Here is a 23,192-nt window from a genome sequence, read left to right as displayed (position 1 = left end):
CTATTAAATGTCACATGTTATGATTGTGTTTTCAGGTGGTGGTCTGTCTAGCAAAGATATTATTGATGGACATCGTGAGAAAACATTAGAATTACTTTGGAGACTTGTGTTCCATTTTCAGGTACAAGTTTTATAGATTTGTTTGAATAATAAACCATTCACAAGTATTTGTATACAATACATCTATATTCTCTTCAATGATTATATTATACTCGTGATGGGTCTTTTTCATACACAAAACTTTTAAAAAACGTTTGCCCATTCTACGCTTGATGACCACTATTTTGATTCTGATAACAAAGTGGTACCGTTTATCATCAATTATTCATCTGTTCTGACAAATCTTTTTACCAGAATGTATTTTTTTTGTAAAATACATAGTAATAAAGCAGCAACTGGAAACATTTGTTCACACAAAAAATGTCTTTTTTTATTGGGCAGTTATATTAACTTGATTTTCTCCTAGTGGTAAATGAAAACACTAAATTTGTTTTGCTTTTTATCGGCATCAGAACAAATGAATGGATGAGTTCCTCGATCATTTCTGGTCTGATTAGTAATGTCATACACTGTAAATGTGATCAAGTTTTGCTTAAATAACAACACATTTAACTGGTGTGGTGTATATACCATGTTTGTGGTATTAGTAGGGCATGTCTTTTTTTAAACGAGAGGGTCGTCACCTGCTCACACACAAGAATTGAGTTTCAAGTGACGATAAAAACACACGCTAAAAACGCAAAGGCTCATTGGTGGACGCTTGTTTGCAAACAATGACACGCTATGGCCATTTGACACATGTGCAGGTGACGACTTCCCTGGGGAAATTATGTTCAATTATTTGCTCAATTTACACAAAAATTATAAAAAAATAAATAAAAATATACAAAATGTGAACTGGAATTACATATAAAAGGTTCAAGACAGGTGGCTGCCATGCTGCGGCCTGTTTGATGTAGTGACATATACAACACATGTGAAACACATTGTTTATTTACATAAAATTCGAACACGCGCTGCATGACAGCCTTTAATGGGTTATGAGCGTCATTATGAAACTAACATTTCAATCATTTTTGAACAGATAAGCATCAATTTAAATGAAAATCAAATACAAGAGGAAGTGACTTTCCTGAAAAAGAATCTGAGAACTCGCCGTCAACTGCAGTTGCTACTTTTGAATGAAACCCATGTGGTCAGCGATGAAAAGCGACTGAGTGAACCCGGCCTTTATTACAAATCTCACAAGTTGTCTCTGTTACTAGAATGGAGTAAAGCTGTCTGTGCGTATTATAACTTAAAGGTAAGTACATCAAAACTAATTTACTTTCCTACAATCCTTATTATTTCTTTCTTGAGCTTATTCGATATTTATTCTATTTTGGAATTTTGAATACTATCTTCCTTTCCCTAGCACCCATGTTTTTGTTTTTACTTATATACATCAACAGTGACGACCGAAAATGTGACATCATTGCCTATAAAATTGACAAACTGTGTGTAGTTGTTCATCTTCTGGAAGAAAGTAAAATCTCTAATTAACTTGTTCATTGATGGATGATTAGATTAAAATGATTTGAATAGTAATTTTGTTACCTATTTACAGTGTTATGTATTTTTTTTTAATCATCGATGTTGTCTGTTCAACACAATTGTGAACAATTCGAGACAACGGAGGTCTGAATTACGAATTGTCGCCATTGTTATACCACGTAAAATTGAGGCTTTTCTTCCAAGAAATAACACGAGTGTCACTCCAATTTCCACACGTTTCTTGATTAGAATGCCCGATTTCTTGATAAATATATTATTTTCAATTATGCTTCACTTAATTCATCCGAATCTGAGCACGATATGCGATCCGAGTGGGAAGTTCACGCTCGCTGGATCTTACGTGGGTGACGCCATCTTGGATTCACAATCACGAGGTCAAAATTGTTTACATCATAAATATATATTTTTTCACATTTTGATCTCAAAAAATAAATACAATATCAAAAATACTGACAAAAATCAAAACTTAATAATGGTACGACTACATTTCTAAAAATAATAATGAAAATACGTTTCGTACACACCGGAAACATGTGGCTTTTGACCCCAAATGTGACTATATCATTTGCATATGAATATACGTTTGGCAAAGAGCGTTTGACACCGGGGCTTACGGCTTTGTCTTTATAGAACTGCTTTGTTTTTTTAAAACTATATCCAACCAATGAGAAACAACAGGGGATTATCCCGGGAAATTGGCGTTAATACAATGCATTTGTAGATTTAACACATAGCGTCGCGGGCAAATCCGATCGTGTCGCGGCCCGCGACGCTGTTTTGGCCTGGGGAGAACACTGATTTACGTCATGGAAACGTTTTGTTGCTGACTTATAGGTTGTCACACTTATTTACGTTTTGCATGTGTACATGTACGCAGAGACTATTTGACAAGAACCGGTCACTCACACTTAAAGATAAAATAATAGCGTTGTGCACTGATGTTATTAAATATACATGTATGTAGTGTAAAAACATTTAATTTCACTATTTTGATATTTTGAGCATATTCATCGTTTACATTTCATGACTTTGTCAAGAAAACAATGAGTTTTATTGTTATTTTACATGTTCACAAAGATTTAATTTAGGGGATTTCACTTATCAGCAAAAATAGCGAAAATTAAAACCCAGTGAATAATTAATGCATTTACAGTATGTTTTGCAATTAATAAAACAACTTATGGGAATGTCACAGCAGATCACAAGCCAGTAAGTGACTTTGACATTAGTCATTCACTAGCTGGTTGTGCTATGGCCTGGAAAGGTGCAATTCACCATCTTGTTGTGTAATTTTTTGTTTTGATCGTAGCAAAAAATAAGAAATAATATATTTTTTAGGTTGAGAATTTTACTGTGTCATTCAGTGACGGAAGAGTCCTGTGTTGTTTGGTGCACCACTATCATCCATCACTGTTGCCATGGAATGGCATTCGTCATGACACCACACAATCTCAGTTTCAAATCGAAGAAACTGAGTCTGATGGTGAGGAATTCCGCAATTCAACATGGTGTGATACATTTAGTCCAAGTAAGTGACATTACTGTATATTTCTGAGTAGGATTTAAAAATAAAAGTTGTTTGTTAGGGCTCGAAAATAAAATATTCAAGTTTTCTAATCATCACGTATGTCACGTCACAATCTTCTTGGAGGTTTTTGTCAGAATTTCACAAAACTGTAATTTTCATTATAAAATCAAAATAAAGGATAAGTTTTATAACAATTTTAAAATAAATAAACAAATTGACAAGCATGTAATTGCAAAATTATATGTTAAACTTTTATGGAATTTGTAAAAACAAAATTTTGCTGACATGACACCGGAGAAATTGTTCAATGAAATCTACAAAAAATGTTCTCTAAATGTTCAGCAATTTCAACTGGTCATTTTCCCTTTTTTCAATTCCCAGAATCTGTATTTGCTACTTTTCACAAAACAAATCCCCAATTTTTTTTTCCCAACATTTTGATAAACAAAATTAAAAAACAAATTTTAGAGAAAAAGAAAATGTACAATATTTTGGATAGAAAAATGAAAAAACATATTTTGCTGTATATAAGATCTCTTTTCAAATCATTGGTTTTCATTTTATAACACTCTACTTCACAGCGACTGGCAAGCCAACACAACTCGATGAATTATTGACTAATGAGAAACACAATTTCAAAATGGTGTACGATGCTGTCGGCCATCTTGGTGGTGTTCCTGTCATGATCAAGTCTTCAGAGATGTCCCATACAATCCCTAATGAGAAGGTATTTATTGTATTCAGGACATTACATAGGTCTAGTTGATAGACAAACAAGAATTAAGATGCTTAGGTTGTTATAGTAACATGCTTTGTAACTTGTTGTTGCCTTAAGGGAGAAGCCTACTCATGAATTCAAATACCCAGAATTTATTCATTTTCTAATAAATTGTACTTACGGGTAATATAAGAATATTGATTTTAAAAAAAGTTGGTCACCACACAATCTGATTAAAATCTGATGTAGTGTACGGGCTTTAATTATTTTGGCTATAAACTTATTTTAATACTTTTGTTATTAATGCCCTTTTATCTCATTATTTTACTTTGATTTTGATTTTGTGATTTTTTTAATTCCGCCCTACCTACATCTGATCCGACGCCTATGTAAGTCCCGTTCAAATCTCGCGTAAGTAACAGCCAATCACAGCCCCCCTTTTATACAGGCTGTCGGTTGCTTATTTTTCAGTGTATACGGGCAATCTTTCTGTACATTATATTTTGCCCACTTGAATAAACCATTAATAGAAAATTGCTAGTATATTTTTATTTGCAAAAGAAATTCCACAGCATTTTACAATTTTTGTCATTACATTGAATATTTTTTTCACTTCCAACAAATGTGTACACTTCCAGATACATCTTCGCCAGCCAAGGTTCGTTCATTCAGTCATCGCTTCAATTTTACATCACTGAGCATAATTATCTAGAATGGAAGCAAAAAAATAAGTAAATCGTAATGATTAGAACACTGTAAACAGCTATAGTAAACAATGCAAACTGATTTTAAATTGTATAACGGTCACCGGCCCACGGCATCGACGCAGAAAATTGGAGCAAACAAATATTTCCTGATCAATTGCGATGTGTTCCAAATAAAAAATATTTTATTCCAGTCCAAATCAGCTCAATTACTTTAATAAAGAGTTATTGTATAATGTACAAAATGTTGATACAATTTGATGAATATTTACAGCTTCAATACCGTAGACGATTTTGGCCCGATCGTCAACAAAACATCACCCGTCTCCAGGGCAGGCGACTGGAAAAAGACACTGGTGTTCGGTCGAACCGGTGGAAACAAAATCAACACTCCCAGAATAACTATGCAAAATAACGATCTAAAGTCGTACCATTCGAGCCACAATATTAACATAAAAATGACTTTCGTTGCATTTGACAATGATAAACTTACCGAAAAGCCGTGTTTTTCTCGGTCGGTATAATCCGCCATTTTATTTGAGTGTGTTTGCCATCAGACTCTGCCCGGTGACGCCATCATGTGCGCTATAGAAGGAGGTCTGTGATTCGTTGACTAAAATCGTCGATAGTGGGTCTCGTTGAAATCTCGTTACATAGGCATCGGTTCAGATGTAGGTAGGGCGGAATTAAAAAAAATCACAAAATCAAAATCAAAGTAAAATAATAAAATAAAAGGGCATTAATAACAAAAGTAATAAAAAATAAAATTAAAATAAGTTTATAGCCAAAATAATTAAAGCCCGTACACTACATCAGATTTTAATCAGATTGTATCTGTAAAACCTGCCTTACACCGCCCTCTATGACGCAATGTGACTGTCGCCATCTTGGCAAAATTATGTACTTGCCACGATTCAACAACAAAGGGTGCAATTAGGTATTGACCTGCTTGATGATAATGTAGTTTTTAAATCACACTCTCAGGTTAGTGCACTCTCACAAAACTAGCTGTAAAGACCACACAAAGCAACTCACAGCAACACAGCCAAACCAAATAACGTTGCATACCAGACAACCCTCTATATCACAATACACTTCTGTGTAGTAGAGTTGGTTTTGCAACAAGCTTAGAAAATAGTTTTACAGTTTCTATATAACTAACAAACATGGAATGGTTTATCATACCTAAGTTACAAATGATGCTAAACTGTAATTACTGAGTCGTGATAAGAATTTTTCAAATAAAGTTATTTTATTTTTCCCTCATTTTCTGTCTTTCTGGTAGGTTGTGATAACATTTCTATCGTATCTGTGTAACCGTCTACTGGATCTATGCCAAGAGGGCCGTGCTGCGAGAGTCATCCAATCAGTGTGGAGAGAATACAAACTAAGAAAAACAGTCAAAGAACAAAAAGTAAGTTATTGTAATACATTCATGTTTGACGTACATTTGCTCTACATATTTGATGTACTGTAGAATACTTTATTTTCGCTTGGAATTTATTTTCGCTATTTTTGCTGAAAGAATGATTCCGTGAAAATAAAATCCAGCGAATATACTTTTTTTACTTTATTTCACATTAAACTCATCAAAAATCAGTGAAAATAAATTCCATACAAAACGCCCCGAAAGCCTTTTCAGCGAAAATAAAGTATTCCACAGTATATGTCCTCGCAACATGTAATTTAACCGTTTCAGCACCAGACTTTTTTGCCCATATTTTTCTGCACTTTCTTGTATGTTTCTTTATTTCTGGAGATGAACCTTAATTTTGAAGCAAACAGACAAAATTTTAGTCAATTTTTAGTTTTTACTCAAAAAATTTGGCTGTTTTTGTCAGAATCTTTTGAAGGAAAGGGCAGACTACAAAAAGGACTATTTTATGAATTTGTGATGAAAAGAGGGACCTGGTGGTGAAAAGGTTAACTTCACTTTACTTCAGTTCTCAGAAATATTTCATAGCAAGTATATATAACATGTCATTGTCTGCCATTATTGCAGCTGAAGATTGCAGCAGCCATCATTATACAGCGACATTTCCGTGATTACTGTCAGCGGAAACGTGAAGCAGAATTGCATTGCGTTGCTATAAGAGTGCAGTCCATATGGCGAGGTAATTTGGCTCGAAAGAAGGTAAAAGAGATTAGAAAACAACAATTGATGATCAAACAAGAGCAAGCAGCTGTAATTATACAGGTAATTTTCTATTCATTAAATAATAATCTGGCAGCCATTTTGAATTCAATATTGGTTAGAATACGTGAACATGACTGAGCTTCTCAAAATCATGAAGTAGTTTGGTGTAGTTCTTTTATTAGACTTTTAATTTTCAGTCACATGAAGTAACTTGAATCTTGAACATTTATTAGTCTTCTCGTCCCATGGAAAAATTAATAAGTTATGCACTTATTTATTTTTTCGTATTAAAATTATTTATACCATAACAAGATACATGTTCCAAGTTTAAAATCGACAAAACATCTTTCTGAAACAGTAAACACATTTAACTGATTCTCGGTGATCAGCAAAACTTTTTTGTTTTACCTATACAATAAAAGGAATCGCTCATTTACATACATAATGGTACCATTCATTTCTATATTGTTTTCTTTTTTCAACAGTCCTTTGTTAGAAGATTTCTGGCTCAGCGTCTCCGATCACGTGTCATGTCTGCTGTTGTTCGAATCCAGTCTACGCTACGTGGTCATATTGTACGTGAACATATCCAAAAACTGAGAGAAGCTGTCAAGAGAGTTGAATCAGTTTATTTTGCGAAGAAAGTTGGGAAGACTGTAAGACAAGAATTTCTGAGAATGAGATTTGCAGCCATCACTTTGCAGAGTTCTTATAGAGCAGTGAAGGCAAGAAAATTAGTGCGTGAGCTTAAAGCCGCTGTGAAGATCCAATCAGCTTACAGATGTTACGTAGCAAGAAAAAGTTATAAAACCCTCAAAAAAGCAGTCATCATCGTTCAAAGTAACATGAAGATGAGTATCCTGAGAAGGAAATATAAAAAGATTTTGAAATCCACTTTAGTGATACAGGCAAGATACAGAGCTTGGTCAGTTGCTAAGCAACAACAACATGAATACAAGAAGATGAAGATGGCCTGTATTACTATCCAATCTGTTTTCAGAGGACATCAAGCAAGACTGTTGTCAAGGCAACACAGAGCAGCAAGATTGATCCAGTGTGTTTTCAGAATGCATCGTTTGAGTAGGAAGTATCAAAAAATGAGATCGTCTGCCATTGTACTACAAGCTGCCTTTAAATCCCACCTTAGCCACAAGAAGTTTCAAACGTTGAAGAAGTCTGCAATCAAGATACAACAAAAGTGGAAAGCTACGTTATTGGCAAGAAGACAAAAAAAATCATATTTGAAATTAAAGGGAACAGTTATTTTAGCACAAAGTTTGTATCGAGCAAGACTTGCACGGATTTACGTGCAAAGAATCCAAGCTGCTGTCAAGATCCAATCAGCTTACAGAGGTTATGTAGCATTTAAAAACTATAAAGACTTCCGAAAAGCAGTCATCACTATTCAAAGTAACATTAAGATGAGTATTCAGAGAAGAAAGTATAAACAGATTTTGAAAAGCACAAAGATAATACAAGAACACTACAGAGCTCATTCACGTAGAATTGAAGCAATGAAGAAATACCAAGAAATCAAGACATCTTGTGTGACTATTCAGACATACTGTCGAAGATACCAAGCAAGAAAGACATACAGAGAACTGAGAAGGGTTACAATTCAAATGCAAGCATTGATTAGAAGAAAACAAGCTATGAAAAAGTACAAAAAAACAAAACAAGCTGCCTTAGTGGTGCAAAGGCGTTTCCGCGCAAATTTGCTATGCCAACAAGAACAGAAGTGTTTCCATGTTGTGAAGACGTCTTGTATCACAATTCAGTCTTATTATAGAGGGTTCAAAGCAAGACAGTTGGCACGGCAGCACAGATCAGCAACAATTATCAAAAGTTTCATCAAAATGTGTTTGATTAGAAAAGAGTTCTTGAAAATAAAATGTGCAACCATTAAGATCCAGGCCAATATAAAGAGAGTGATTTCAGAGGTGAAGTACAAAAAGCTGAAACAAGCGACTATGGTGATACAAACAAGATACAGAGCTTGGTCAGTTGCTAAGCAACAACAATGTGAATACAAGAAGATGAAGATGGCCTGTATTAGTATCCAATCTGTTTTTAGAGGACATCAAGCAAGACTGTTGTCAAGGCAACACAGAGCAGCAAGATTGATCCAGTCTGTTTTCAGAATGCATCGTTTGAGTAGGAAGTATCAACAAATGAGATCGTCTGCCATTGTACTGCAAGCTGCCTTTAAATCCCACCTTAGCTGCAAGAAGTTTCAAACGTTGAAGAAGTCTGCAATCAAGATACAACAAAAGTGGAAATCTACATTATTGGCAAGAAGACAAAGAAAATTATATTTGAAATTGAAGGGAACAGTTATTTTAGCACAAAGTTTGTATCGAGCTAGACTTGCACGGATTTACGTGCTAAGAATCCAAGCATCTGTCAAGATCCAATCAGCTTACAGAGGTTATGTAGCATTTAAAAACTATAAAGACTTCCGAAAAGCAGTCATCGCTATTCAAAGTAACGTTAAGATGAGTATTCAGAGAAGAAAGTATAAACAGATTTTGAAAAGCACAAAGATAATACAAGAACACTACAGAGCTCATTCACGTAGAATTGAAGCAATGAAGAAATACCAAGAAATCAAGACATCTTGTGTGACTATACAGACATACTGTCGAAGATACCAAGCAAGAAAGATATACAGAGAACTGAGAAGGGTTACAATTCAAATGCAAGCATTGGTTAGAAGAAAACAAGCTATGAAAACGTACAAAAGAACAAAACAGGCTGCCATAGTGGTGCAAAGGCGTTTCCGCGCAAATTTGCTATGCCAACAAGAACAGAAGTGTTTCCATGTTGTGAAGACGTCTTGTATCACAATTCAGTCTTATTATAGAGGGTTCAAAGCAAGACAGTTGGCACGGCAACACAGATCAGCAACAATTATCAAAAGTTTCATCAAAATGTGTTTGATTAGAAAAGAGTTCTTGAAAATAAAATGTGCAGCCATTAAAATCCAGGCCAATATAAGGAGAGTGATTTCAGAGGTGAAGTACAAAAAGCTGAAACAAGCGACTATGGTGATACAAACAAGATACAGAGCTTGGTCGGTTGCTAAGCAACAACAATGTGAATACAAGAAGATGAAGATGGCCTGTATTAGTATCCAATCTATTTTTAGAGGACATCAAGCAAGACTGTTGTCAAGGCAACACAGAGCAGCAAGATTGATCCAGTCTGTTTTCAGAATGCAACGTTTGAGGACGAAGTATCAAAAAATGAGATCGTCTGCCATTGTACTGCAAGCTGCCTTTAAATGCCACCTTGGCTGCAAGAAGTTTCAAATGTTGAAGAAGTCTGCAATCAAGATACAACAAAAGTGGAAATCTACATTATTGGCAAGAAGACAAAGAAAATCATATTTGAAGTTAAAGGGAACAGTTATTTTAGCACAAAGTTTGTATCGAGCTAGACTTGCACGGATTTACGTGCAAAGAATCCAAGCTTCTGTCAAGATCCAATCAGCTTACAGAGGTTATGTAGCATTTAAAAACTATAAAGACTTCCGAAAAGCAGTCATCACTATTCAAAGTAACGTTAAGATGAGTATTCAGAAAAGAAAGTATAAACAGATTTTGAAAAGCACAATGATAATACAAGAACACTACAGAGCTCATTCACGTAGAATTGAAGCAATGAAGAAATACCAAGAAATCAAGACATCTTGTGTGACTATACAGACATACTGTCGAAGATACCAAGCAAGAAAGACATACAGAGAACTGAGAAGGGTTACAATTCAAATGCAAGCATTGGTTAGAAGAAAACAAGCTATGAAAAAGTACAAAAAAACAAAACAAGCTGCCTTAGTGGTGCAAAGGTGTTTCCGTGCAAATCTGCTATGCAAACAAGAACAGAAGTGTTTCCATGTTGTGAAGACGTCTTGTATCACAATTCAGTCTTATTATAGAGGGTTCAAAGCAAGACTGTTGTCAAGGCAACACAGAGCAGCAAGATTGATCCAGTCTGTTTTCAGAATGCATCGTTTGAGGACGAAGTATCAAAAAATGAGATCGTCTGCCATTGTACTGCAAGCTGCCTTTAAATCCCACCTTAGCCACAAGAAGTTTCAAACGTTGAAGAAGTCTGCAATCAAGATACAACAAAAGTGGAAAGCTACGTTATTGGCAAGAAGACAAAAAAAATCATATTTGAAATTAAAGGGAACAGTTATTTTAGCACAAAGTTTGTATCGAGCAAGACTTGCACGGATTTACGTGCAAAGAATCCAAGCTGCTGTCAAGATCCAATCAGCTTACAGAGGTTATGTAGCATTTAAAAACTATAAAGACTTCCGAAAAGCAGTCATCACTATTCAAAGTAACGTTAAGATGAGTATTCAGAGAAGAAAGTATAAACAGATTTTGAAAAGCACAAAGATAATACAAGAACACTACAGAGCTCATTCACATAGAAATGAAGCAATGAAGAAATACCAAGAAATCAAGACATCTTGTGTGACTATACAGACATACTGTCGAAGATACCAAGCAAGAAAGACATACAGAGAACTGAGAAGGGTTACAATTCAAATGCAAGCATTGGTTAGAAGAAAACAAGCTATGAAAACGTACAAAAGAACAAAACAGGCTGCCATAGTGGTGCAAAGGCGTTTCCGCGCAAATTTGCTATGCCAACAAGAACAGAAGTGTTTCCATGTTGTGAAGACGTCTTGTATCACAATTCAGTCTTATTATAGAGGGTTCAAAGCAAGACAGTTGGCATGGCAACACAGATCAGCAACAATTATCAAAAGTTTCATCAAAATGTGTTCAGTAAGAAGCAAGTTTTTGAAACAAAAAAGTGCAGCCATTAAAATCCAAGCAACAGTCAAAGGTTATATCGCAAAGAAATCTTACAAGAAGATTATTCATGCTGCTGTTGTGATTCAAGTCAGATACACCGCTATGATTCGTGCAAGACGAATTAGATGCGAGTATATACGACTAAAAGATGCTGTGGTCAAAATGCAGAGTCTTCACCGTGGCAACACAACCAGAACTTATGTAAAGAAAATAAAAGCGGCGATAAAGATCCAAAGTTCTTACAGGAGATACAGACTATTCCAGAAATATCGGCGATTCAAACAGTCTGCGATTATTATCCAGAGCAGCTTCCGAAGATACCAAAATGTGCAAAAATACCAGAAATTGAAGACTGCGGTTGTACGTATACAGCAATACTACATGGCTTATAGGATGAAAAAGAAGATGGAAGAAAAGTTTAAACTAATGAAGAAGTCCGCCATCGTTTTACAGTCAGCGGTGCGAAGATTGCAGTGTCGGCGACGATTTAAATTGATGAAGACGTCTTGTGTTCTCATCCAATCACGTGTGAGAGGTTATCTCGTCAGAAAGCACTACTTGGAGAAGAGAAACCATGCAATTGTGATTCAGAGCTATGTGAGGTCATGGTTGGCATGGAAACCATATAAAGTGAGAATTCAACAGCAACACTCAGCAATCATGATTCAGAAACAAATCAGAGGATATTGGGTCAGGAGGAATTTGAAGGCAAGTATTAACCTATTACTTTTACTTGTATTCAAATAATACTTCATTCTTATAGTGCAATATCAAGTAACTTAGAGGGCTTCATTCAAATTACAGTCAAACCTGTGTTAGTGACCACCTCTATATAAAGACAACCTGTCTTATGTGACCACTGTACACAGGTTGACTGTGCCTTAGGTGGTCACTATACACAGGTTTGACTATCCCTTGGGTGGTTGCTATACACAGGTTTGACTGTACCTTGAGTGGTCACTAAACACAGGTTTGATTGCGCCTTGGGTAGTCACAACACACAGGTTTGACTGTGCCTTGGGTAGTCACAATACACAGGTTTGACTGTCCTTTGTGTGGTTGCTATACACAGGTTTGACTGTCCTTTGTGTGGTTGCTATACACAGGTTTGACTGTCCCTTTGGTGGTCACTAAACACAGGTTTGATTGTGCCTTGGGTAGTCACAATACACAGGTTTGACTGCCTTGGGTAGTCACAATACACAGGTTTGACTGCCCCTTGGGTGGTTGCTATACACAGGTTTGACTGTGCCTTGGGTGGTTGCTATACACAGGTTTAACTGTGCCTTGGGTAGTCACAATACACAGGTTTGACTGTCCTTTGTGTGGTTGCTATACACAGGTTTGACTGTCCCTTGGGTGGTCACTAAACACAGGTTTGATTGTGCCTTGGGTAGTCACAATACACAGGTTTGACTGCCTTGGGTAGTCACAATACACAGGTTTGACTGTCCTTTGTGTGGTTGCTATACACAGGTTTGACTGTCCCTTGGGTGGTTGCTATACACAGGTTTGACTGTGCCTTGGGTAGTCACAATACACAGGTTTGACTGTCCTTTGTGTGGTTGCTATACACAGGTTTGACTGTCCCTTGGGTGGTCACTAAACACAGGTTTGATTGTGCCTTGGGTAGTCACAATACACAGGTTTGACTGCCTTGGGTAGTCACAATACACAGGTTTGACTGTCCTTTGTGTGGTTGCTATACACAGGTTTGACTGTCCCTTGGGTGGTTGCTATACACAGGTTTGACTGTGCCTTGGGTAGTCACAATACACAGGTTTGACTGTCCTTTGTGTGGTTGCTATACACAGGTTTGACTGTCCCTTGGGTGGTCACTAAACACAGGTTTGATTGTGCCTTGGGTAGTCACAATACACAGGTTTGACTGCCTTGGGTGGTCACAATACACAGGTTTGACTGCCCCTTGGGTGGTTGCTATACACAGGTTTGACTGTGCCTTGGGTAGTCACAATACACAAGTTTGACTGTCCTTTGTGTGGTTGCTATACACAGGTTTGACTGTCCCTTGGGTGGTTGCTATACACAGGTTTGACTGTGCCTTGGGTGGTTGCTATACACAGGTTTGACTGTACTTTGGGTGGTTGCTATACACAGGTTTGACTGTCCCTTGGATGGTCACTATACATAGGTTTGACTATCCCTTGGGTGGTTGCTATACACAGGTTTGACTGTACCTTGGGTGGTCACAACACACAGGTTTGATTGTGCCTTGGGTAGACACAATACACAGGTTTAACTGTCCTTTGGGTGGTCACAATACATAGGTTTGACTGTGCCTTGGGTGGTTGCTATACACAGGTTTGACTGTGCCTTGGGTAGTCACAATACACAGGTTTGACTGTCCTTTGGGTGGTTGCTATACACAGGTTTGACTGTGCCTTGGGTGGTCACTAAACACAGGTTTGATTGTGCCTTGGGTAGTCACAATACACAGGTTTGACTGTCCTTTGGGTGGTTGCTATACACAGGTTTGACTGTCCCTTGGGTAGTCACAATACACAGGTTTGACTGTGCCTTGGGTGGTCACAATACACAGGTTTGACTGCCCCTTGGGTGGTTGCTATACACAGGTTTGACTGTCCTTTGTGTGGTTGCTAGACATAGGTTTGACTGTCCCTTGGGTGGTTGCTATAAACGGGTTTGACTGCCTTGGGTGGTCACTATACACAGGTTTGACTGTCCCTTGGGTGGTTGCTATAAACGGGTTTGACTGTGCCTTGGGTGGTTGCTATACACAGGTTTGACTTCTTTGGGTGGTCACTATACACAGGTTTGACTGTCCTTTGTGTGGTTGCTAGACATAGGTTTGACTGTCCCTTGGGTGGTTGCTATAAACGGGTTTGACTGTGCCTTGGGTGGTTGCTATACACAGGTTTGACTTCCTTGGGTGGTCACTATACACAGGTTTGACTATCCCTTGGATGGCTGCTATACACAGGTTTGACTTTCAGTAGACTTCCATTTCTGAATGAACTTGACATAAATATTTGTACATGTATGTCATAATTTATTACATCATAACTTTTTCACTTTTTTAATTTCAGGCTTTGAGAGAAGCAGAAAAGGCGAGATTGATGCAGTTCTCGGCAGCTGTATACCTCCATATGTGTGCCATCAAAATACAAAGAGCCTATCGCAATGCCAGAACACGCAAGCTTGCGAAACAACAGTTGAACTCTATTATTACTCTTCAGGTAATGTGTATATCTAGATATTGTATGTCGTAAACTGTAAAATTTGAGTGCATTTACAATCTGCAAGCCAGCAAACTGTATAAAATTTCTACTACTACCGTGTTCCTTTGAAAGCCATATTTTTTGCAACTCATTGTTGATGCACATGTTTTCAGAACTACATGTACTTTGTTAATTTTGGACCAAAAAAATTTGAATAATTTTAGCAAATTTAATTTTGTGAATGTAGACTTTGGTGCACTGTAATTTAGGTGTAAAATTTTGCTTATATTGAATTTTTTGTGAGTAATTTGAAAATTTTTACCCAAATAAGCATAATTTCCTATTGGCTATAATTATTTGCAGCTCATTGCAGTGTGACACCTATTTACTGTATCCTTTATTTTAAATAATAGGTAAATAACGTGTTTCCAGACGGTCTAGAAAGTTATACAAAAAGTATCATCCCTTAATAAACATAAGCGTTCAAAGGCAAAATGACCATATAACCAACATCGTTTTTGCCGTTCTGGCCATACGAAAAGATCAGTGGTGCATCAAAAAAAAATTCACCTGATGACAACAAATACTCAGCATATTTAATTTAATATGTATTTTTTTATTTTTTTAAATTAAAACCACACGAATAATTTCTACTTCTACAGTATATGATTTTTTCTGTTGAGCACTTATTTGCATAATGTAATTTTAGTCTATTCATAGTAAATGTTCATTTGCTGTTCTTGAGTAATAATATCCACTTACCGGGGTAATACTAATTTGCATCAGTTTCGCAAAATTATCAGCTGTTTCAGAAAAATGTATGAAATGTGTAAAGCGAAAAATTTCAAAACCTTGTTCTTATTTTTCACAATTTTCAGAGATGTTTCCGAAAGAAGATTGAACGGCGACAGCAGGAAAAGCGGCTGCGGTCTGTTACTGTGATACAGAGTTATGTGCGTATGTACTTAGCTAAGAAGTATGCAGACAAAAGGCGTCAGTCTATCACATTACTACAGGTAACTGCCGCTTTTACTAACACTAAGAAAGACAAGCCACCTTTTTTGAGAGGGATGAAGGAATTTTCCTTTTTTTTTCAAATCCTGGACGAGATATTAGTTATCGTTTAGATCCTTTTACTAGCCACGTTTTTTTTATTACAATATTGCACAAAATTGGGGTGCAGTTAGGGTAGTACCTATATAACCCTAGGTCATTTAGCACCATTGACATCCGAGGTCACTATTTTCAAAACCAACATGTCTGACACTAGTGTCTCTAGCGATTCACCACAAGTTGGCGCCAGCGCGATTCGAAAGCCAACTATTTAGTCAAAACCAAAGCAGTTAGCCAATTCGCTAGCGAGTTTACAAATTGGCTGCCCCAATACTTCTGAGACTTGCTGTACTGGTATTTATTTTTTAAAAAGCATGCTCTTTGATGAATTACTAAAACAGTGTCAAAGTGGATTAGCGCTTGTTCTTAATTCAAAATGACACTAATTACCAGGTTTGTTTGAATGGATTTCACAATCGAAACATTAGATCTAGTGGTGTAACCAAGACATTTGCATATTTTGAATTGTTGTTATAAACACTGTTATTCAGAACTCTCGAATAGGGAAGCTGTTCATAATCAGAATGCGGTTAACAATTTAATGGTCTGATGTTTTCTGCATTTTGTCCTGACTTGATTTATGCTATTCTGATACGTCAATGAAATTTATTCATATTATTTGTTTATTCACCAGGCAATGTGGAGGGGACGTCTACTAAGATCACAGTTAAAAAGCAAGAAAATTATTCGCATAAGACGAAACCTTACAGCTGCTAATCTGAAAGCTAAAGAAGAAGATAAACTGTCTAATCGTACAACGTCAGCTTTAGACTATTTGAAAAAGATTAAACAAATGTCTGATTTACTGAGTGCATTGGAACATCTTGGTAAGTTTATTCAGATACTGAAAAATTGTTTACATTTATTTCAAAATTGAGAAAGAAATTGCAGAAATTTTTTTTAAATGCATTTTTATTTAAAATTTTTAAATTGTCATTCGTATTTTTGTGAGACAAAGGTTAAAACCTGACACAAAAATCTAAATCATGAAGCAAACACTGGATCGTAACATTTTTCTAGTTTTAAGTATGAGCAAGACGCATTTTAAATAAGTTATCTCTTGCGTTCTGAATGATATGTTGAATGTTGTGAGTGAACTTGATCACAAACTTTCTTGATTGAAAAAAAAAAAATCAGAAGAATTTTGTAAATTTTAATTGCTTACAATTTATGATTTGTGAACTAGAGGGTGTTTACGGGTACAGTATTGTGCGAAAATCAGTTACACACCCCCTCAGGCAGACAGGGTTCCAACCAAAACTCCGAACCTGTGCACCCTCTTAACGGCTCCGATGTGCGACGTAGTCCCGTCAACCTCACAAAACAAGCCTGCCACTACATCAACCTGAGCATTGCACCAGGTACACGACGGACATATCATGCGGGACAAACTCGCTATCTTCTCTTCTGTCGCATGTATGGAATGAATCCTTATCCACTATCGCAACGCTCAACGATTCTGTTTATGACACATCTCGCAACATCGTAACTTACCTATGGTACGCTAAAAGTTTACTTCGCAGATATCATCCGTGCACACATCGAAGCTGGCTTCACCTCATCAATACGCGACGACCTCCTGCTTCACTTCACTATGCAAGGCATTAAAAGACATCACAACGTGCCAAATCCTGTAAAACTCCCAATCACCATTGCACTAATGCGAATGCTTAAGAACACCGTCGCAAACCATCCCACTATTTGCGACCATGACAAAGCTATGTTGTGGTCTGCCTTTACACTGCCTTTGCAACACAGACCTCGTCATTGCGCTCAAGGCTTCTAAGACAGACCCATTCCGCCGGGGATGTAACATCATCATCGCACCCTCACAGTCATCGGTCTGCACTGTGCAGGCATACCAGGCGTACAAAGCACTACATAGTTCCGTCGCTCACCTACCTGCATTCCAGTTCGCCAACAGTAATTTCCTCACGCGGCAAGCTGTTAGCAACCACATTCGAGACCTTCTCACTCGCGCATCTGTACCAGATGTTAACCATTACACTACTCACAGTTTCCGCAGTGGTGCAGCCACGACAGCTGCCGACGCAAATCTTCCGGACTGGTTGATCAAGGCACTGGGCAGGTGGTGCAGCGACGCCTACCAGACGTACATTCGCACACTCCTCAGCATCATCTGCTCAGTTCCGGGTCACTTGTCACTTGCTCTTCTTTAACTGTAATTTAGACATTTGTTTTGAGATTTCATTTCGTTTTCGTTACATGTATTTGCAGTGTATTTAGTTTAATGTTTTATCGGTCTAACCATGCTTTGTTTTATTTTATCGCGATAGACTTTGTAATTTAGCGGTTTCTTTAGTTTGTTTCTTTTTCTTATTTACAGTATGTTCGTTATGTTGCTGTGCAAGTTTTTTCAATTTGTTTTTTTTTTTTTTTTTGGTAAATTATCAGTTTGTTTTACTCTTCATGTAAAGCCCCATCTCCCGCAACACATCATCCTGCCTTTAAATTTGGGGGTTTCCACCACAGACCAAGCAGACTTTACACGGGTACCCACGCTGTCCATCCCCCTGGGGTTGTGAGTCTATCTGCAGGCTCCTGCCAGGGGGACGCCAGCCATGACGCCCGCCTGTACAGTCTCTGCTGGTGGAAGGTTGCAACCAGGTACCACGCACTCGGCGTCATGATGCAATTCACAGGCGAGTCGCATCATGGAGCTGTTCGCTGCGACGCCTGCGTCCGCAATTCGCTCCCCCTTCCACTTTTGCCAAAACCTTGTGTCTTGTGTCATTTATTGAAGCATTAATAGTATGATTATGAATATAATTTATAATCTGTGTTAATGCTCAATTATGACATGCATTGACCAAGCTGGCATCCCCCTTTCATATTTTGACACCTCCCATGCCACATTGTACTTCATGCAATATTTGCTCACATTTTGTCCTTCAGTCGGATTTACATTAATTAACACCAGACTGTTCATTCGCTTATCCATGCTCGCATCCTCTTCAAGCATCAGTTCGTTTTGCCGCACCGTACGATACACATCGTCTCAGCAGACCTCCCACCCACCCATTCATGCAAAGGTTTCTATATACCAATTTCTATACCATTACCGATCTCACTCAAGTGTAACTCATGTTTATCTGCTCATGAACAACCTTAGCAATAAACAGGTAAGGGGGTTTCCACCACAGACCAAGCAGACTTTACACGGGTACCCACGCTGTCCATCCCCCTGGGGTTGTGAGTCTATCTGCAGGCTCCCGCCAGGGGTACACCAGCCATGACGCCCGCCTGTACAGTCTCTGCTGGTGGAAGGTTGCAACCAGGTACCACGCGCTCGGCGTCATGATGCAATTCACAGGCGAGTCGCATCATGGAGCTGTTCGCTGCGACGCCTGCGTCCGCAATTCGCTCCCCCTTCCACTTTTGCCAAAACCTTGTGTCTTGTGTCATTTATTGAAGCATTAAATGGTTTTAAAATACTAATAAAATTTTATTAGAAGGCATTTTGAAAACAATCTTTTGCAATTATTAATCTCTTCATTTCTCTGTGTATTGTATTTTAGAGGTAGCAACACGATTATCAGCTGTCTGCTGTGAACGAATGGCAACTAACAATGGTATTCAAACAATATACGAGTTATTAAATGGTTTCAATCGCAGTCTACCACATATGCAAGCAATATCACGAAGTATCAGTATACTAGTGAATTTAGCCAAGGTAGGTGACGTGAGATCAGTAACTCTCACCCCTCTACCATCAAACTAGGCTCTGGTTACTTTCACTCTATTTCACATATTTTATATGTCGAAATTACTTGATAATCAACTCAAATAACAGTTTACCATCATATAAAAACCACCTGTCTATAAGACCATTTCGTTGAAGCCTTTTAAGTATCGTAAGATCTGTATTAGAAGCCGCATCCTAATGGGAGTCGCACCTATTCTTTTTGAATAATTGAGAACCAAAAACTCATCATTTCTCATATGTGTAGATGCTCTAATAGAAACCGCATCCCCTCTATTGCATTGTACCATTTTAACAGAAGCCACGATTTTATTTTAGGAATCATCCCTTCAGCGAAAATAGCGAAAATAAATTCCAAGCAAAAATAAAGTATTCTACAGTATTTTGTTTTTTGTTATGGTGTTTACAAGGTTGTGTAGTCATACTTGTGAATTTCAATACTGTTTCTACACTTGTGTTTTCTGTCTACTGATATTTTATTATTATTCATTGTTTTGTTTTTTTAGTATGAAGCCACCGTCAGTGCCGTCTACTATGTTCGTGATAAAATCAATAGTATCAATATCATCATGGAACAGATTCAGAATTTCCGAGAGAAAGGATGTTCTATCTTTACAAAAGCCTGTTTATTGCTCAGTATCCTCGGACAACATGAACATATTCGTGAGGTGAGATGTTTGATGACAAAGCACTCCTTGTCCTCTCACATACCCCCACAATCACAGCAATGCGACAGACACACATCGTTCTTCGATTTCAGCGATATTGTCACCACAGCAATGAATCAATTGTTTAAAATTATGGATAGTCAATACTTTTTTGCATTTTTTTTTTGTACAAAATTCAAAATATTAGTTGCTTAGTGAACGAGTGTATAACTGAAAGGACAGGCTGGCATTAGTCGACAGCAATACATGTAATTTTTTTACGCTTCAGAGCAAAATTTTTATTTTTAATTGCAGGAAATTCTAGCAATGCCGAAGTTTACCGACAAGATAAAAAGTTTGTATACATTGACTATGAGGAAGCGTAAAAGGAATGTCGAGTTCGAGAGAATGAAGTCGCTGAACTCGTCGATGTTCAATTCGTTCATGGTGGCGCCGTCGTATAATCTGAACGTTAAACCTGCCTGGAATTTGAGCACAAATAGAATGAAGGAGACCGAAGACTCGCTTGAAGCTATCAAATCTGTTGCTAGGGTATTTCAAATACAAATATGATTGCTGTGCAATGGTCATTCCTGTTGCCAATTGATTTTGCGATTGATTGTTATGCAGTGTAGAGCAACTTAATATCTGTTGTCTTGGAGATGGTGATGTTTGCATGTTTGCATCACACCACTTTTTGATTCAGAAAAAAATTAATGATTGAATCTACACACTCTTTGAATGTAATTTTTTTCTATTCTAATTCCTGGGGGCATTGTTCTTAAAGTCTGTGTGAACTCTTGTCTGAAAAACCCTAATGGAAAGTTCTAGATTTGTCCTCAGTCTTTGTCTGTAGAAAGTAATCAAATTCACCATTCCTTACGCGTAGAAACGTTTTTGTATTGTGAAATTGTATTAATGCAAAATTTTTCAGCATGTGATTTTAATAATTGAATTGTATTTGTAATAGATCATATTGGTTACGCAGTATTTATGCTTTACTTTTAGTAGTGTGTAGATACGTAGACATCATTACGTTGATTACACTATTTCTTTATCATTTCATGCCTTTATGAATCCAAGAAATGAGCAAATGTGAAAGAACTGATTGTAAATATTTTGTATTAATCTTATTTTCTGTTACTGTCCTCTTGTAACCATAGAAACTATCATTTATTAGCCAGTTTATCAGACTCATAATAGAAATTTGGTGATTTCTTTTATGAATTGTTGGTATGAGAAAATAAACCAAATATTTAGTAAAAAGCACTGATTGATTATTTTATTATTTTTTGTGTAAAAATGATTCAACGTCGTGCATAAAATCATTTACTATATACCCTATATATAAAATATGTTTTTGAAATTCAGTACCTCACCCTCTTGGCTATTATCATCAATATTTTGTCACTGGAGTGATTTACATTGTCAATTTTTGTTCCCATCTAATCACTGGACTGAATTAATGATATTATCAAAAAATCATAGAAGATTTGGTGAAAATTGGTCGTTTCTGGCATTGATGTGCAATAAGACTCAATTTTCAAGGACGCAGGTTGTTTGAATCGGACTGTTTCTTTTGTTTCGAGTTCGTTGTGAGTCAAGAGACATAACAACGTTGTCTTTTAGTGAATATAGAATATGTTTTGTTTCAATACAGGATTTTGATATGGGCAATTTTAACAATTTCTCACTGGAGCGTCCCCTGTATAAATAGTCTTCTACTCTCCAAAAATTGACAATGGTACCAGCCCAGAATGGACTTCCTGTTCAGTGCGTCTTTGATAGATAGAAATAGATGGAAATACCAGTTACATCACTCATGAAGATTGTTGATTTGATTGCTGGCCGGAATAGCTGTATTTAGTGTTCATTTCTATGCAATATGTCTACACTCGTGATTCTTAATTTCTATGTGTAAAATCATATGGCTGCTGTGGACGGCGACGGCTGACAGATTGTTGTAGTTCTGCAGCTTTCTTGGCACAGACAACTGGTTTTAACTTTCTTTTTTTACTATTCTGAAGTTTACTTGGTCGCATTTTGTATATACCAATCAGACACTGACAACAAGTAAGTGAATGGGCCGACACATCGTCAACATGAGACTGAAGGCCCCTGAGATAGTGTCATCTTACAACATTAATGAACGAAAATGACATTACAATCATGCTTTCGAACAATCCTATATTTAGGGTGGAGAACAAAGTATACAAGTACTGTATATGATTGTTGTTTTTTTTGTACAAAATTACTAGAACATAAAACAAACAACCGACAACAATCGAAAAATAAAAAAAAACAGCAGAGTACACCACCTACACTACAGTCACTGTAGTCACATCAGTAAGAAAAAGATACTGTTGAACTCATGGTAAATGTAAATACAAAATGTCAATGAATACAATATTTATAAAACAGTCTCGCTGCCTCTATGGACAAGTTGAAAACCCATAATATTGCAAAACCGTCAGTTGTGAATTGAATGTTAAATCTCAGTATTTCCACATGAAGTTACACAGATTGAAAAACAAATGCATTATTAAGACAAGGAAATAATGTTTTTTTGTCAAGGCTATATACTAAATTCTCTTATTTGGAGGGGGGTTGTGAGTGTACACGTATGCATTAAAATATGTATACCCATTAAAATTGTCAAAACTTCAAATTTAATCATAGTAAAAATTACACAATTATCGACTGATTTTGGATTTGTTGGAAAAAAAATAGCCGAAATTGTCTAATTGGTGGGAATTGCCAAGCCAGTCTATAAAATAGTGAACAAAAATTTTCGTAAATATTACTGACCGCCAAAAACGCCCATTGTTATAATAATACGGTGTAATAAAAATAGAAACACGCACTATTTTGACATGCACATTAGGTTCCTACGAAATGCCCGCTGTTCCTTGACTAGTGTACCAACTGCATCGGAAAAATCCTCCAATTGTTATTCACACTGCCCTCGATAACAGAATTTACAATCAACCTTTATGATGACGAGCTGGTTTCTATGGTTACAGTGAAAACAAATC

At 36.9% G+C, this 23,192-nt stretch overlaps 1 protein-coding gene and 1 long non-coding RNA gene across 2 annotated transcripts in view; one reads left to right on the top strand and one right to left on the bottom strand.

Moving 5' to 3' along the window:
* The window catches only part of LOC100313557 (ASPM-like protein), a 30,469-nt gene extending 9,046 nt beyond the window's left edge, over positions 1-21,423 (top strand). Inside the window, exons 10-22 of the mRNA XM_085492388.1 lie at positions 36-121; positions 1,085-1,303; positions 2,893-3,082; positions 3,664-3,809; positions 5,790-5,918; positions 6,507-6,701; positions 7,127-12,181; positions 14,542-14,691; positions 15,552-15,689; positions 16,421-16,613; positions 19,326-19,480; positions 20,017-20,178; positions 20,473-21,423. Of these exons, the coding sequence (XP_085348514.1) occupies positions 36-121; positions 1,085-1,303; positions 2,893-3,082; positions 3,664-3,809; positions 5,790-5,918; positions 6,507-6,701; positions 7,127-12,181; positions 14,542-14,691; positions 15,552-15,689; positions 16,421-16,613; positions 19,326-19,480; positions 20,017-20,178; positions 20,473-20,730 (7,076 nt within the window). The 3' untranslated portion in view covers positions 20,731-21,423. The remainder of the gene's footprint in view (positions 1-35; positions 122-1,084; positions 1,304-2,892; positions 3,083-3,663; positions 3,810-5,789; positions 5,919-6,506; positions 6,702-7,126; positions 12,182-14,541; positions 14,692-15,551; positions 15,690-16,420; positions 16,614-19,325; positions 19,481-20,016; positions 20,179-20,472) is intronic.
* LOC146732614 (uncharacterized) lies at positions 4,326-5,327 on the bottom strand. Its single transcript, XR_014926902.1, has 2 exons — positions 4,998-5,327; positions 4,326-4,508 (listed from the first exon to the last, which is right to left on the bottom strand). It is a non-coding gene; the product is annotated as an uncharacterized LOC146732614 (long non-coding RNA).
* Positions 21,424-23,192: the final 1,769 nt, after the last annotated feature.

Source organism: Saccoglossus kowalevskii, chromosome 17 (genome assembly GCF_978046115.1).
Source record: "Saccoglossus kowalevskii chromosome 17, keSacKowa6.1, whole genome shotgun sequence".
In the NCBI taxonomy this organism is placed as follows: Eukaryota; Metazoa; Hemichordata; class Enteropneusta; family Harrimaniidae; genus Saccoglossus; species Saccoglossus kowalevskii.
Note: the sequence above shows the minus strand (reverse complement) of the source record. Positions and strands in the feature narration are given on the sequence as shown.